A 16,586-nucleotide genomic window follows, 5' to 3' on the forward strand; every position below is an offset into this window, starting at 1 on the left:
TAGTCGTTCATAAAAAACATATGCAATGACTTAATCCACGGACGCCTTACTCTACAAAACATTTAACCAAGTATACGTGTTGAGCAACATGTTACAGAATGCATCCCTCAGAAAAGCACTTTTTTTTATCTTAAAGGGCTTAGAGCTAAATTAATTTATCAACTTTAGAAACTTTTAAAGAGCATGTGGACTGCCTGTCAATAATGTAAGTGTGTTGCATCGTTTCAGACTGTCAGTCGTTGTACCTGGAAGAGTCTCTGAGCCTCTGTGATCATGTTGGCCAGGCCCTGGGTGGCAGCCAGGTTCTCACTCAGGTCCCGCTGGTCCGGCCGGCCCAGGCTGTACTTCCTGTGATTGGACCTGCAGCAACAGTAACGGGGTCAACTTCACATTTATTCTTTTCGATTTAAAGATACTGAAATCCAGGTCTACTAAAGTAAACCTGAGTATTTTTGGTTAGATTATAATTAGCTTGATTTGTCTCTGATCTGATTTTGGTAACATGTCGCCATCACAGCAACGGTAATGGCGACTTCACACTGCAGGTAGTGTGTGTGTGTGTGTGCCAGTCAGCTGGAGCAGAAAGGAATCAGCAGCGCAGCGTCACGATAACTACAACTGACAGATTCAGGTTATTTGGGAAAGCTTTCACAACAGGATTTTATTTGCTATGAGGTTTTATCCTCTAAAAGTTAGAAAGGCACGAGTTGTGTCATACCAAACACGAGTCTTTTCATCGTGCTAAATGAGGAACTTAGACACAGAGAGCTGGTTTAGACCATTAAAAAGTGTATGTGGAGGAGGAGTGGTGAGTTCTGTCATGCGGGAACATGAGTGAAAAGATGCCAAATATGAGATTTTATAGATCTGTGGGAGAACAGCTGTGAGCAGCAGTCGAATTTTCCGAGTTATTGTTCCCACCGCACTGTGTGACATGATTTCTGACAGGCCAAAGTGAAATAAAGGAAGAGGTGGAGATGAAAGGAAGCGGGGAAAGTACAGGAGCAAGAGGAGTTGGTGGAATGAGAGTGATCACAAGAATGACAAAAAGAAACAAGGAGGAAGATGAGATATGTGTGTGTGTGTGTGTGTGTGTGTGTGTGTGTGTGTGTGTGTGTGTGTGTGTGTGTGTGTGTGTGTGTGTGTGTGTGTGTGTGTGTGTGTGTGTGTGTGTGTGTGTGTGTGTGTGTGTGTGTGTGTGTGTGTGTGTGTGTGTGTGTGTGTGTGTGTGTGTGTGTGTGTGTGTGTGTGTGTGTGTGTGTGTGTGTGTCTCCATTGTTGTCCAAAAACGATTAAAAACACATTAATGAGGCACACTGTTGCCCTGGCTGACATGTTCCTTCATGACCATGAACACCCACATTGTTGTTTATTTTGACTCGACCGTATACACCATCCTGCCGCCCCAAATACTAACTAGAGCATCAAATGTAGATTAATCCGCTGCTAAAAATACCCCCTGATAAAAGAACTGTTTGTTTGATAACAACTACAGTGACCAGCTGGTGTAGGAAATTACTAAGCCTTTTTTAGTGGTTAGCACTGTCGCCTCAAAGGTTCCAGGTCGGCACCCCGGCTGGGGCCCTTCTCTGTGGAGTTTGCATGTTCTCCCCGTGTCGGCATGGGTTTTCTCCGGGTTCTCCAGTTTCCTCCCACAGTCCAAACACATGCCCGTATAAGGTTCATTGATGACTCTAAAATTGCCCGTAGGTGTGAATGGTTGTCTGTCTCTGTTGGTCTCTATGTGCCCTGTGATAGACTGGCGTCCTGTCCAGGGTGGACCCCGCCTCATGCCCGATGTCAGCTGGGATCGGCTCCAGCCCCCCGCGACCCCGACAGGGACAAGCGGTTGAAGATGAATGAATGAATGAATGTATGAATGAATGAATGAAACCACATATTTGTGAGCTGTTTTTAAAGATTAATGTCTTCAGTAGGAATCACTGTGCTTGGAGCTGAGAGCCACAGACGGGATGTATTGAGAGATGGTCAAACACGTTATTGGTTTTGGCCTTTTCTTGGGATTTGGTGACACTAAGAAAAAGGATATAGAATAAACTGCACTGACACAGCACTTTCTACCCATATATATCATAGCTGTACAAAAGTCCTTAAGCGGCTCCTTTAGAGGCACAGTTTCTGAATATGTGCTGCGTACATTTCTCTGTGGTTTGAGAGTTTCATTACTTTCAAACTATTTATATAGCACCTCAACCTGCCTCATGATAAAAGAATAAAGAATAGAATAACAGAATTACGCTTTGCGGGTGTATGCCTCCGACAAACAGTCAAGTTGCAGTCTACCTCCATGTCTATCCAGGCTTACATAATATACGCAGTGTAGACTTTGAAAGAATTTAATAAGATTTTTCTCAAAACGTGGATACTTTACAACCCGTCACCACAGAAGATCTATACAATGACCGCAGTTTTAAGATTTGTGTCACCAATTCAGCATCCGACTAAATGTCTCTGTCTTCTGTTCTTGAGTTACGGTTTTGAATAATGGGCAGAAAATCATTTTTTTGCCGAACATTATGATGTCAAAGTTGACCTTTCGGATATAAAACCTCATCGCTTCATTATTTTACCCTGTTGAACATTAGTGTGAAATGTTGTCATATATTAAATTGATACATCTCCTTGTAATAAATAAAGAGTAAGAACTCTAATGTTATGGCCAGAAATGGGTTGGTGAGGTGACCTTTGACCTCCAGCTCATCCAGTTCAACCAGTTAATCCTTGAGTCCAAGAGGATATTTGAACTAAGTTGGAAGAAAGTTTTCCAGGGGTTCCTGAGATACCCTGTTCACGACTGTGGCTCAGTGATAGAGTGGGTCGTCCTACATTCGAGAGATTGGCGGTTTGATCCCCACCTCCCCCGTTCCACATGTCGAAGTGTCCTTGGGCAAGACACTGAACACCGAATTGCTCCCTGTGCTGTGCATGGGTGTGTAAATGTGGTGTGAATGATTGAATTAAATGGTATGTAGATGTCCAATGCCATTAGTGTGAACTTCTGTGTGAATGTGACAAATACTGGGAAATATGAGTACAAGTCCATTTACCATTTACAAGTAACGACAGACAACCCGAAAACATAATGCCTCCAGTCACTGTCTATCTCAGTAGTGCAACAGTGTGCGAGTGTGTTTGAATGTTTGCTTCTGTTGATGTTAAAGAACGCAGTCATGCATAATCACAGTGAACACACTTCTGACACTGATGGCCTAATAATTAGGTTCATATTCTAATAACACAAATCATCCACTGCATAGCCATTATCATTCTCAGCAGCCTCTACCCTCATGTTAATTCCCATATCTCTCCGTCACTGTTTTCTTTTCCAATTTCTGTCTCCCTGCCAAGCCCGAGCAGGATTCTCAGCTCAAATGCAGATAGAAAATTCCTTTCACATCAGGAAGTGAAGTTGAGGCCAGATGAAAATTGGTGGAGGTTATGTAACGTGCTCTCTGTGTAAACTGTGCTGACAGATTTTCATCACAAAGAGAAAGTGTGAGTGTAAGAGCTGGATCTGAACCAGAGGGCGATGTCATCCGTGAGAACCGAGAACTTTGGAAACATGACGTCTAACGGAGCGACAAAGGGAGGAAGAAAAACATGTTTCTACGGCACCTAATTGGCAACCTGCTGTGGCTAACACACACGATCAGACACACATGAACGCCAACCAAAGGAGAATCCAGGATCTGAAGCTAAATCAGAGGCTGAGATTTAGAAAAATGAACCATGATGACATGACAGAAAGACACCAGAAAAAAAGAGTAGGGATGAAACAAAATGGGAAAAAAAGAGTGAATGAGAGTTTAGGTTTTTTTGTACATGATTCATTCCTGTGTGATCATTTGAATGTCCCTTTCCTCGCCCTGTTGGACTATCAGCAACTAACTCGTTGAGTAAAATATTCTGATAACTGATAGGAATGACGACTACCAGATCAACAAAAGTTAGACCCAGATTGTTGTGTGTTTTTAGACTGGTATCCCATCTTTCACATTAATGTCGGTACATTGACTGTCCTCGTGATGTGTTCAACAACAACATCCAAAAACGGATGAAAGCACAGCGCCGATGAGCTTTGCAGTTGATGAGCTAACCCTGAGAAAGATTTGAATTGTTATGATCTTATATTTTATTACAAACCCCAAATCTAATTAAAGTGAGACAGACAGAGTGGACTCCAACCTTACAGCGGAGGTCCTATGTAACTGCTGTTCAGCCTTATGTAACTGTGGCAATGCCCATCAGAAACCACACACCCTACATTCACGTCCATCTTTTGGTGAAATAGTGTGTGCCAAAAGAAAATGTCCTCAATTTAAAAAATACGTTTTTACACAATGTAGCCTATACAAAAAGAGAAAACCTCAAGTGTAACCGAACTGATAACTGATGCAAGTGATTCTGTTGTCGCCCTAAAAATATTTCTTCAGCTTTCTGTGTCTGTAGTCTCAGCTCACCTGGGTGTATTGGCGTCTCTCTTCAGGGTGTTGAGGTGGAAAAGCGACGGCGCCAGGCAAACAGCAATGTTGGTTGGGGTCATTTGGTTCTCATCCACGCAGGCGACCACATCCCACAGGAAGAACAGCAGTGTTCGCAGCGCCACCCTGTTCTCGTCAGGAAGAAGCAGGATGGCTGCCTGAGCTGCAACTAGCTGCTGATCCTTTGGAAAATCTGCAAGCAGAAAGCTCATCTGTTAAGTATGTAGTTAACATAATTTTGAACTTGGACAAGAAAAGGGGCCTTACTTAATGTTTAATATTATGGACTGTTATTCTTCTTTAAGATTAAAATCTCTGTAAATGAATCTTTGTGGTAAAATAAATGACAAAAATAGTTTAATCACTAAAATAATGGACAGTATGGATTAGTGGTAAAGACACTCGTCAGCAATTAAACAATTTAAGTTCCAAAATCGCAGACATTAGTTTATCCAGACTGGATATGAATTGAATGTGCACGTTAGCATGTCAATGTCAACATGTCACAGCTACTCTGATAAAATGCTTGTTAACATGTTAAATGTCAAGCTAATTTTGGAGGTGGCACAAAAGACCAAAGAAATGGAGAACCTGATAGGTTTTCAGGTTAGCTTGTTCATTGCTAGCTGGCTTCACAATCACTAAATACACATTAGCCTGCTAATATGCTAATGTTTATCATGTACAGAGATGGTAAGCATGTAAGTTGGTAATAAGTTAATCTGTTAATATGCTAAAATGTTAACAGACATAGCATATTAGTATTTAGCAATTCATAGTTACATGTTAGCATGTTAGCATATTGGTCTGTTGGTGGCAGTAGAGGACAAATCACAGGGTTACTAGAAGTCATTAAGATTCACCAAGAGGAATTGTGACAATCTACTAGCTGACATGTCTTTCTGTGGTTTGTCCAAAAAGTTGAGATAAACCACCAATCACAACCGCTGATTTATCTTTGTTAGTTTTCTGTTGGAGGTTTACGGCTTTTAGAGCGCTGCAGGAATGAGTCCTAAAACCTGGAAATCAATTAATATTTCTGCACCTCCAGTTCCCTCATCACATAGTAAGTTGTTTTTTTGAAAAGGTTCTTGGTAGAGTGCCTGAAATAACACATGCTTAAGAGATTTTCACATTTTGTTCCTAATAAATACATCAGCAAATGCCCCACTTGTGAATTCTGAAGTAGATATGTTATGGTCTCAATGCTTTTCACGCAACAGTAGTAAGTGCTCACATTGGTAAATGTGGAGGAAGGTCTCGCAGAGTTTGCTGGTAAAGATGGGTTCAGGCAGGTCTCTGAAGTACTGCTTCACCATGTCGGCCACGTCGAAGGCAGACTGACCGTCGTATGAAACGCCATCTGGGTCAGACTCCACCAGCTCACGGAGGTACTGGATACGAGACTTTACGCCTGACTTACGGAAAAGACCCACCTGAGAGAAAACACCAAAAAAATGAAATTAAAACATAAAATTGAGTCCTCATATGCTTGAAAATAAAATTTCTTTGCTTAATTTTTTAAGTGTTAACTTCGATTAGGCCTGATCCTTTTTATACTCAGGCTGTATGTTTTAAAGTATCAGAAAAAGCACTCTGCATCTTCGTCTTATCTTTCAGACTGGATGTTACCGTCCCAAAAAGTTATTTAATTATTTCTGTATCAAGTCAAGTCCAACAGGTAGTGTTTCTAAAATCACTGCAGGCCTCTTGGTCTCCATCTTCGGCTCCATTACCTGGTCCAAACACTCGGTCCTCAGGTAGACCAGTGCTCTGAGGATGCTTGGAGGAAGTGGCTCTCCTGTTTGCTGGACGCTGAAGAGCAAAGGAACCCCAAAAACACGCCTGCCTTTCACCTCCAACCCCTTGGTCTTCCTCGGCGTCTTAGGAACAGTCCTGCGGGTGACAGAGACGACCATGAGACCCTGCAGCCCCTGAAGCCCCCCCTGTTTTGCATGGACTGGTGCCAAGAGGAAAACTTTTTTGAATTTTTTTGAAAAGTTACCAAAATTAGTTTGGCAAATATCCTGGGAATTTGTAATCACTTCCTGTAAAGACTACGACAAAAAAAGCTCAACTTGGCTGCTGTTGAATGCGTTTCCTTTTGAAAGAGGAGCCAAATAAACATTTTTTGATTACATAAGTCCCCAGTGACCTTAAAAATGTGTGCGTCATTCAAATCGACTCTGTAGGAAAAAACATGCAGGCATTGAGAAATTGTAAATGGTAAACGGACTTGTACTTATATAGCGCCTTTCTAGTCTTCTGACTACTCGAGGTGCTTTCACAGTGCGTCACATTCACACTGATGGCAGTGGACATCTACAGACCATCTAATCTAACCATTCACACCACATTTACACACCCATGCGCAGAACAGGGAGCAATTTGGGGTTTAGTGTCTTGCTCAAGGACACTTCGACATGCTGACCGGGGGAGGTGGGAATTAAACTGCCAATCTCTCGAATGCAGGACAACCCACTCTACCACTGAGCCACAGTCGAGAAACTGCATTGACACTGATATAAGACGTCAGAACTTTAGAAGCACTGTGTTAAAGTTTTGTACCTGTTTCTGAACTGATACCTGCGATGCTGACTAACATTGTTAACATTCATACCAGTGACCAGTTGTTTTCTTTTGTATTGGACACTAATGTTGCAGATGCACGACACCCAGAAACTTAACTGCTGGACTGAACTCCTGTTTTTAATACGCTGCAATTGTTTTCTAGGTTCTAACTCTGAAAATTGTAGGGATGAGTGCATGGATTAAACTGCAGTCTTGTATAGTAATAGTAAAAACTAAAAGAAGTGAAATCCTAAGTCCTTCAAATCATGAATGAAACCTCTTCTCCGTATAAATAAATCTGGCCCTTTAGCTTTCACCAAAGTAGAGTCACAAAGAGAGAATGGTATCACACATGCACTCTAAATGCTTTTCAGTTCGCTTTTCATCCCTGTGTTTTTCCTGCCACTTCTAACAGATCTCAGAAACAGAGTACAGATAATTGCTGTATTTTAATAATCCAGCACTCGCTTTGGCATCAGTGATTAATCATTAAAAGGACAATACTTCAATTAAAGAGTGAAGCTTGAGACTTTTCTTTCTTTTTTTTTTTTTGCTCGAGCATTTGTTTCCAGATTTTTACTCGTGTGTGCGTTTGACTTTAACTAATACCTTATGGTTAACTGCATTAGTTTGAGTCTGTCTTTTGATTTCATTATTTTGTGCCCAGCCCTGGTTCTACACGGACAGATGGAAGATATCAGGGGTCCCAGCACAAAACTGCATTAACCAAGTTCAATCACTGTCCACTTATATCTTCTCTGCACTACAGTTCTGTTTATACCTGTTTTAACAGTCTACTGCATGTTTACATTGTTTACATCATAAACACCCGTTCACATGTCTGCTTACATCCGATACACACATGTCTTTCTACATCTCACGCCGACGATGTTCTCTGTATCTAACCTGTACTAACACACTAACATCCTGACACTTATTCTACCTGTACTAACACACTAACATCCTGACACTAACTCTTCTTTTACACTTTATTCTTGTATTAGGTTAAAATGTTTTTGTATAATTGCACTGTCGTTATTTGCTGCTCTGTGTGCCCTGAATTGCCCCCCAGGGACAAATAAAGTTTTTTGAATTGAATTGAATTGAATCAAGTCATAAGCCAGTAAGAATTGAGATTACCTCTTTGGAAAAACGATGTAATTGTAGGTTTGCTTGCTTCAGAGCCTCCATCGTGTCACGTTCACGGTCACTATGTGTGTTGACTTTTTTTTCTTTCTCTTTTGTAAACTTTATTGAAACACACACAAACACTCGGCTGTCGCTCAGTGGTAGAGTGGGTCGTCTTCCATTCCAGAGATCGATCCCCATCTCCCCCGGTCCACATGTCGAAGTGTCCTTGGGCAAGACACTGCACCCCGAATTGCTCCCTGTGCTGCGCATGGGTGTGTAAATGTGGTGTGAATGATTAGATTATATTAGATGGTATGTAGATGTCCACTGCCATCAGTGTGAATGTCTGTGTGAATGGGTGAATGTGACACGTGTGAAAGCGCCTTGAATAGTCAGAAGATTAGAAAGGCGCTATATAAGTACAAGTCCATTTACCATTTACATTGACCTCTCCACTTCCGGTCCGTCCCCTATATGTTCCCCTCTTGAATCCATACACACACATGTTCATATTACACTTCTGCCCTTCCCAAAGCATGACTCAGAGTCGATTTGTGATTACACTGAAACGCACCATAGCCGGCAGCGATAGGCTCCAGCGGCAGACCAACCGCGGCCGGCAGTGTCACTAACATGGCGGCGTATTTCCATTTAGAGAGGGAAAGTCTCCACAGACACACAAATGTGAAAACTCAGCAAAGAGGCAACAAGTGCTTTCATTAGTGGGTCATATGATCAGTCACTATTGTTTTTTACTCACTCTTTGATTGATAGTAACTTAAAATACAATTAACTAGATGGAAATCTTACAGATTATATCTTTAACAATATTAAATGTTAAAACATGTGGCTTTTCTTTAGAGTGAATTGCAAGTGAGAGGATTGACACCACCCTCATGTCTGTCTGTTCAGGCTACAGCCATCAGTCTGAAAGAAAGAATCTGCCGTCCAGCTCATATAGAATCACTGTTTAGGTTAATCAATTGAACAATTCCTTGGCGCTGCACAGTTTCTGGGAAAATGTCCAGAACATGAGCCCCTTACACATCAGTTTTTGTGTGGATTGAACAAACACGATATAATGTGTGATTTAGAGGTGCTGCTGGCTCTAGCCTTATATTTAATGGACAGATAATAAAATGATATCCATCTTCTCATCTAACTCTCCACCAGAGTTAACTTATGGACAGTGGCGTGCACAGACTTTTTGAAGGGCAGGCACGAAAAGGAAAAAAGATCACATGAAGCGCATCCTCGCCACTGAAAAGGGCACTTTAGCATGCATTTTGGCTCCTGGAGGGCACTTAAGCACGTGTATTAGCTCCTAATAGGGCACTTTAGCACACATTTTGGCTCCTAGAGGGCACTTTTGCACACGTATTAGCTCCTAAAAGGGCACGTTAGCACACGTATTAGCTCCTAATAGGGCACTATAGCACACGTTTTGGCTCCTAGAGGGCACTTAAGCACGCGTATTAGATCCTTATAGAACACTTTAGCACTCATTTTGGCTCCTAGAGGGCACTTTTGCACTCGTATTAGCTCCTAAAAGGGCACGTTAGCACACGTATTAGCTCCTAATAGGGCACTATAGCACACGTTTTGGCTCCTAGAGGGCACTTAAGCACGCGTATTAGATCCTTATAGAACACTTTAGCACTCATTTTGGCTCCTAGAGGGCACTTAAGCACGCGTATTAGCTCCTAATAAAACAATTTAGCACACATTTTGGCTCCTAGAGGGCACTTTAGCACACGTATAGGCTCCTAATAGGGCACTTGAGCACACATATTAGCTCCTAATAGGGCACTTTAGCACACGTTTTGGCTCCCTAGAGGGCACTTTAGCACACGTTTTGGCTCCTAGAGGGCACTTTAGCACACGTATTAGCTCCCAATAGGGCACTTTAGCACACGTTTTGACTCCTAGAGGGCACTTTAGCACACGTATTAGCGCCTAATAGGGCACTTTAGCACACGTTTTGGCTCCTAGAGGGCACTTTAGCACACATATTATCTCTTAATAGGACACTTTAGCACTTGTTTGGTCCGCCACCTCTGCCCCCCTGTGCACATCAGTACTTATGGACATATCAGTTTAAACTTTGACCCACTTTGTTGGTGACCTTTCAATGTGTAGCCAATGAAATTACATCAGCTTTATTTGATGACCAAACTAACCTAAAACTACCAGAACTTGCCGGAACTTAGCATATGTGGGATGAAAGCAAAAAGTACGCTGTGTCTAAGTTGTATTATTGTCACATATCAGTTTGAGGCGGATGTGCACATCATTTGAGAGAGAACAAGTCATTTGCACTTCAGAGTTTGTGCTCATTTAAAACTTCTGCTTTGTTGGACAAAATGTAAATTTGATGTTTTCTTCCTTTTCCCCCCCGTAGAGGTCCGTTCTGACATGACTTCTGCTCAATTTCGCTCCCTTTCATGTGATTTATTAAAGTTTAATCTCTGTAAAATTAAACGGTTTGAAATGCTAAAACACAGCGCACCTGAACGACAGGAGACCTCGCTGATGCTTTTCAACCTGTTGCAATAGAGTAACTGTTTTTCCTGAATCTCCGCCTGAACATACATACTTTTCATACTGAAAATTAAAAACCAAATATCTGTGAGGAGTCATTTTAGGGGGGCTTTTGTTCATGCTCAGTTTCCACATTCAGCTTTATCTCATTGAGCATAACAGCCCACCAAAAATGTAATTGGTTTACCACCAAAGCATAAAACTAGCAAGTCATGTTTACTGAGAACACATTAGAAAATACAAATGTCCTACAGAGTAAACAAGCACATTATCTGAATGCTTTATTTTTCATAAAAATTAAGTTGTCACGATTTTGCACGAGGTCTTATTCCAAAAACATAGCGTACGAGGCAAAACACAGCTCAACAGTCTGCAACCACATTGTTGAAAGACCTAGGCCTCAATTTACTGACTGTCCTAAATCTTATTGTTCCCTCCATTGTCCTACTGCTACTACTGTCCCTTAAGGCTTGCTGTACCCTCTCCACCTCTATAAGGTCATTACAAACACAGAATAACAGGAACCTACACTGTTGCCATAAGCATTAAAGGATCATTCTAGATTATTTCAACCTGGTGCATTTCCAAAAAATTTAGCTATTGTGGCTCGACGGCTTGTGCCACCACCGTTGTAGTGAATCTACATTATTATTTGCAAAAAAACCTCTTTTAAAACTTTTTTTCTGTGCTGAGACAACCCTTTTTTTTGGCATTGACCTTTACCACAAGGAGGATGGAGACACAGTTTGACTTTCTGAACAAAGAGAAAGTAGTCCAACATAACCCACACTGCCAGTAAACACAGAGGATGACGGGACCAAACCCTGCTGTGATATCCCAGTACTACAGACACAAGGTGAAGCCCCCACAGTCCCTCCTGGGTTTTTTCTTGGAAAGGAGTTTATTCCTTTTGAAGCATGTTGCTGTTGTTTTTGTTAAGCCGAGGCAAGGTTGCATCCCAGCCATGAATAATAAATGAATTTTCTAAATAAACTGCCTGAAATATTTACCCAGGACACACCCACCCACCTGCCCTCCTTTCCACAGTTGTTCCCTTGAAGAAGTTTCTCGGTGCAGGTGTGCAGAAGCAAAGAATCTAGAGTTCAGTAACTTTACTTGCAAGCATGAAATCACCCTAAAAAAAACCCACAGCCGTTTGACACTTCTTACCAGTTCCAGCCCTGCTTACTGGACGGGGAGTACTTGTCCATGAGAGCGGTGAGTTTGAGAAGAGAGAGTTTCTGCAGCAGAAGTAACTGAGACACAGACTGGCTCTCCACTCCTGGACCGGTTGGCAGAGAGGGCAGGCTCTGCTCACTGGACCAGTCCAGCTGCCGACTCACTCTGCTGGACACACAGCAGTGAGAACAGATAAGTAGCCTACATACATAGACACAAACATGCATAAACACACACGGGCGCGCCTGCAAGCGAGCGTGTGCAAATGTGTCCCAATCAAGAGAAATGGAAAACCAATAATCTCCCAGATTTGGCAAACACTTTGCTGAAGAACAGTGTTTTTACTAAGTTGTTTAACAACTCTACATTGTCAGCCTGTGCATTTAAACTCATCTGTGCTTATTAAAAGTTAGCATTTGCTTACAATTATCAGAATTCAGTTCCAAGCTAGTGTGACTACCAGCCCCTGTTTTTGGTGGCCTGCCTAGAGGCACTACTTTTTTACTTTCAGTGGCCATTTGACCTGACAGTGGCTACAGTTAGGGTCAGGGGTAGGGTTAGGGGGTAGAGTTAGGGACTACATAGGCTTATTTGCCGGAGAATTCGGCACTGATCGTAGAAAAAAATAACAGACCAGGGAACATTAGCATTTATCATTTAGTAATTTATCTATGGTAACTATGCAAATGTCAGCCTGTTTGTAACTCGCTTACCTTAGTATATTTGCATGTTATGTTAGCATTCATCTCAGTTGTTGTAAATCGAGAATATTATTGAAATGTATCCAAAAGTTTAGTTGAACCAAAGTGCTGGACCAACAGGCATTCCTGTCTCTTGAGCCATGATGCTAGTGTGGTTAAAAAACAGGCTCAGAGAATAGACACACATAATTGGGCTATATTAAAACTAGGTAAACTATGTACAGTAAAACTAGAAAGAGAGAAAAACGCAGCCTCCATCGGCACACACTGATGATAGGGCTGTATTACATTACAGGGGAGGCCTCATAGCTTTTTATTGCTCTATATCTGAGAACAAATATGGAACAAAAAGAGAGATATAAAAACAGCACTTTAAAGAAGCGATCAAAATTATTCACCATGAGGTTACTGCTTTTATCTTAAGTGCTTCACAGTAACTCCACTTTTACTTTGGTTGATGCTTGAGGGGATAAATCTCCCTAACTGTCATTATTAGCGCTCTGCTGGGCACAAATACTTACATTTACAAATGACCAGGGCGGCTTATAATGCCCAATCATTTGTTTGTGTTTGTCATATCTGAATTTTAGCCCACAAAAAAGCTTTTAACATAGGGATCTTAAACATCACTCCTCCTCTTACCAAGATCTGTGTAAAGTCTTTTTAATGACCCTGATCTGTTTTTATCAACACCTGGGAAACACTTTGAGTTATATTGGTTGCGAAATTTGATACGCTCTATAAATAAAACTGGATTTCATGGAGTTTTCACTACTTGCATTACTTTCTCACCTGCTCCTGGGTTTTGGTGTTCTAGTCTTTGGCTCTTCTCCGTTAACAGGTACCCCCTCATGGCTCTTCTCATCCTCCTCCACCGCACCCTCCGTATGCTGCACCTCGAGGTGGATGTGACTGGGGGAGGACGGGCAAGGGGAGGCAGCTGACGAGCCACAGGCAGGTGAGTCCTGGGAGGAAGAAGGAGAAGACGAGGAGGAAGAGGAGGAGGAGGAGGAAGAAGAAGAAGAGGAGCCTCTCTGACAGTCATCCTCTGATAGACTTTCAGACCAGGTGGAGACCAGTTGTTGCAGGTCGCCGATCCTCTCCAAAACACTATCCAGAGCCGAGAAAACGTCTTCACCTGCCAACAGCCGACTCACCTGACAGAGGAAAACAATTTTGAAAAAAAATCAAAGGAAAATTCTCCAAAGAGACTTTTAACATTACATTTTTTTCGATTGGCTGCAGATTTTTCAGAATTTTATGTCTCTCTGTTTTATTTTTTTGGCAGTTTTTGAAGCCTTTATTATATAGGACGGACAGGAAATGGGGTGAGAGAGAGGGGGGGAGACATGCAGCAAAGGGCCGCAGGTCCGAATTGAACCCGCGGCCGCTGCCTCGAGGACCTTCAGCCTCTTTACATGGGGGGGACTGCTCTAACCACTCAGTCATCGGCCGCCCCTCTCTTGTTTTTTACACTACTTTTTTACTCCTCACTTGACTGATTCAGCAGATTTTTGGATTTTGCTATTTGAAGGTTTCCTTGCCATAGATCAGTTTAGGAGGAGAGCTATGACTTAATTTATCCAAGGATCAGAAGTAAAAATAACGGGTTCTTTAAAAGCCATTACCTAATGACTTCTATGATATTTTATGTCAACCTTTATTTCTATGGCTGCCATATTTTTGTCAAAGACGATTCCAACTTTGTTCTAAATGGCTCCTCTTCTACTTCCAAAAGAAACACATCTGAAGCAGGATGAGTCATTTAAACTGATTCTTGCATAGTTTTAATCGAAAATGGAAGTTGATACGAGCACTCACAAAGTGATTTATGGCTTCATGGGGAAACTCAATCCAGAGCTTAGTTTGGCAGAATCTATATCCTCGATTGAATGACCTGTGTTTTTATTGACTTTCATTTGAGATTTTCTACCTCTCTTTGGTACAAAGGCAGGAGAACCACACCACACTTCTTCTTCTGTTGATTCTTCTATTTTTGATTGTCCATATTTTTGCAATCTGTATTTGATATATTCTCTCTGTAAAACTCTTACAAAAGAGGACAGATGCCATAATTCTACAGGCTCGTTGCACAAAATAGCCAAAACAGTGACTCATCTATTACCTCACAAAGTACTCACGTTCTGTTTATCTCTGACCTATTCTGTCATTTTGGAACAAATTTATCCAGGCAAGTATATCTACAGTCACAGCCAGGTGGACAGAAATATGACTAAAGTACTGTATATCTGGGCGTTTGAATGCACTCATCCCTCATCCACCATAGTAACAGTCTGGGTTTAGTACCATGGACAGAGGCCCTTCAACAGAGGTCACCTGTTCACCACATGCACAGCTCTACTCTGCTGTGCCACTGCAGTTAAAAGGGTTAAAACTCACTTTTTCAGTGCTCTTCGCATTCATGTGGGTTCTGGAGTGCCTACTCACCCACAAAATGTAAAATAACAGGTCCCAAGTTAGACTTGTCTCCTGTTTTCAGATCCTTTGCTGATTATTTTTCCATGTAAATTACCTGTTTGCTCCTAGCTATGGATCAGGCCGAGGTCTCCCTACAAACAATTTACAGCCGCCATTCAACGGAACAAAGATGAAATGATAACTCATTGTGACGCAACAATCGAGACCATCCAAACTGGTCTTAACATCCAGGGGTCGTTACCTTCACTGGGTGAGCAGGTCTCTGAGCTCGAACACAGTGTGAGCTTAAATGAAGGTTAGGCCAGTAGACTGACAAAGTCTAAACTATAGCAGTGACAATGAGACCTGACCTCTCTATGAGGGACTGACTCCAGCCACTACAGTTGCAAGTGACATGCAAGATTAAGTTTAAAACATTGATGATATTATTCCAGTATATTTAGTTGACTTTTCTCTGTTGTGTTATATGCAGATATGAACTTTGTTGTAATCTTTATATTTGGAAAGCCTATGCCACGATTGGATGTGAGTTGAATGTTTGCCATAAATTGTGGCCCCAGTTGGTGACAGTTCTGACTATTGTAATGATGCAATGTCACAGGCTGGCTGTTGTTGTTAAACTATTGCATATTTGATTTCGTTGGCCCTTTTGCTGACCCTCTTTCCTTTCTTTTTAAGTTCAGGAAGTTTGAAATAGTTAGTTCAAAATAAATACTGCAGTAACAGTCTTTGGACCCACCTCCGACTCCTCACCCATCCGTTCTGCATCGCTGCCACTTCCCCCACTGCCACGTTCACTTTCAGACATCTGCTGGTCGTCGGGGACGTTGTCGTAGATACTCATCCGATGATCAAGCACCGCAAGCGGACTGCGGACTCCGACATCACAAGAAGAAGAAGACGAGGGGTCCTGGTCAGGAGCTGCCAGCGAAGACGTGCCTTGGCGGCAACTGTGTCGCCCCCTGTAACCATGGAAGCTCCCGGTCCTCCAGTTGACCGAGGTGTTGTCGATTATTGGGGACAGGATGGTGTGTTTGTGTGCGAGAGAGGTGGGGAAGGTCCCTGGTTTGTGACCTTGGGGGACCTGGAAGACCAGACTCTCGTGGCTGCTGTTGTTGTTGTTATTGATCTGGTTCCTGTAGTCCTGAGAGGGTGAACAGATGGATGAATGAAGGTTTAAATGAAATGAGTACAGAATAAAGACAGAATAAAGAGAGTGGAAAACAAAGAGCTGTATTGATTCAAAACTATTCAAAATGTACATATATATTGATATTAAAATACCTAGATTTACCAATACTGCATTTCACTGTGGTAAACATTCAGAAGCCTACGTGAAGTACAGCCTCACATAGCTGTGTGCATCTCTGTAGACTCTTGTCTTGTTACTCTTACTCATTTGAACTTACACAAAAATAAAGTGTAAATAATTTTGCCGATGTGAAACTTTTATTTACTTTTGGCAAATATAGTGAATAACAGTAAGACCTTGTTTTTATCCTTTAAAAGTACCTGTTTGTTT

The 16,586-nt window shown here is 41.9% G+C and overlaps 1 protein-coding gene across 3 annotated transcripts in view; it reads right to left on the reverse strand.

Moving 5' to 3' along the window:
* The window catches only part of LOC310956628 (rho GTPase-activating protein 7), a gene marked incomplete at its 5' end in the record, with an annotated part of 100,771 nt that overhangs the window by 8,731 nt on the left and 75,454 nt on the right, over nt 1–16,586 (reverse strand). For 2 of the 3 annotated variants that reach the window (XM_083926929.1, XM_083926931.1), the window contains 7 exons: nt 246–360; nt 4,482–4,695; nt 5,740–5,938; nt 6,239–6,398; nt 11,916–12,092; nt 13,418–13,782; nt 15,804–16,208. In XM_083926929.1, coding sequence (XP_083783055.1) covers nt 246–360; nt 4,482–4,695; nt 5,740–5,938; nt 6,239–6,398; nt 11,916–12,092; nt 13,418–13,782; nt 15,804–16,208 — 1,635 coding nt within the window. The remainder of the gene's footprint in view (nt 1–245; nt 361–4,481; nt 4,696–5,739; nt 5,939–6,238; nt 6,399–11,915; nt 12,093–13,417; nt 13,783–15,803; nt 16,209–16,586) is intronic. The other variant, XM_083926930.1, reaches the window with a different exon arrangement.

The sequence above is a fragment of the Echiichthys vipera genome (genome assembly GCF_963691815.1).
Source record: "Echiichthys vipera genome assembly, chromosome: 14".
Lineage (NCBI taxonomy): Eukaryota > Metazoa > Chordata > Actinopteri > Perciformes > Trachinidae > Echiichthys > Echiichthys vipera.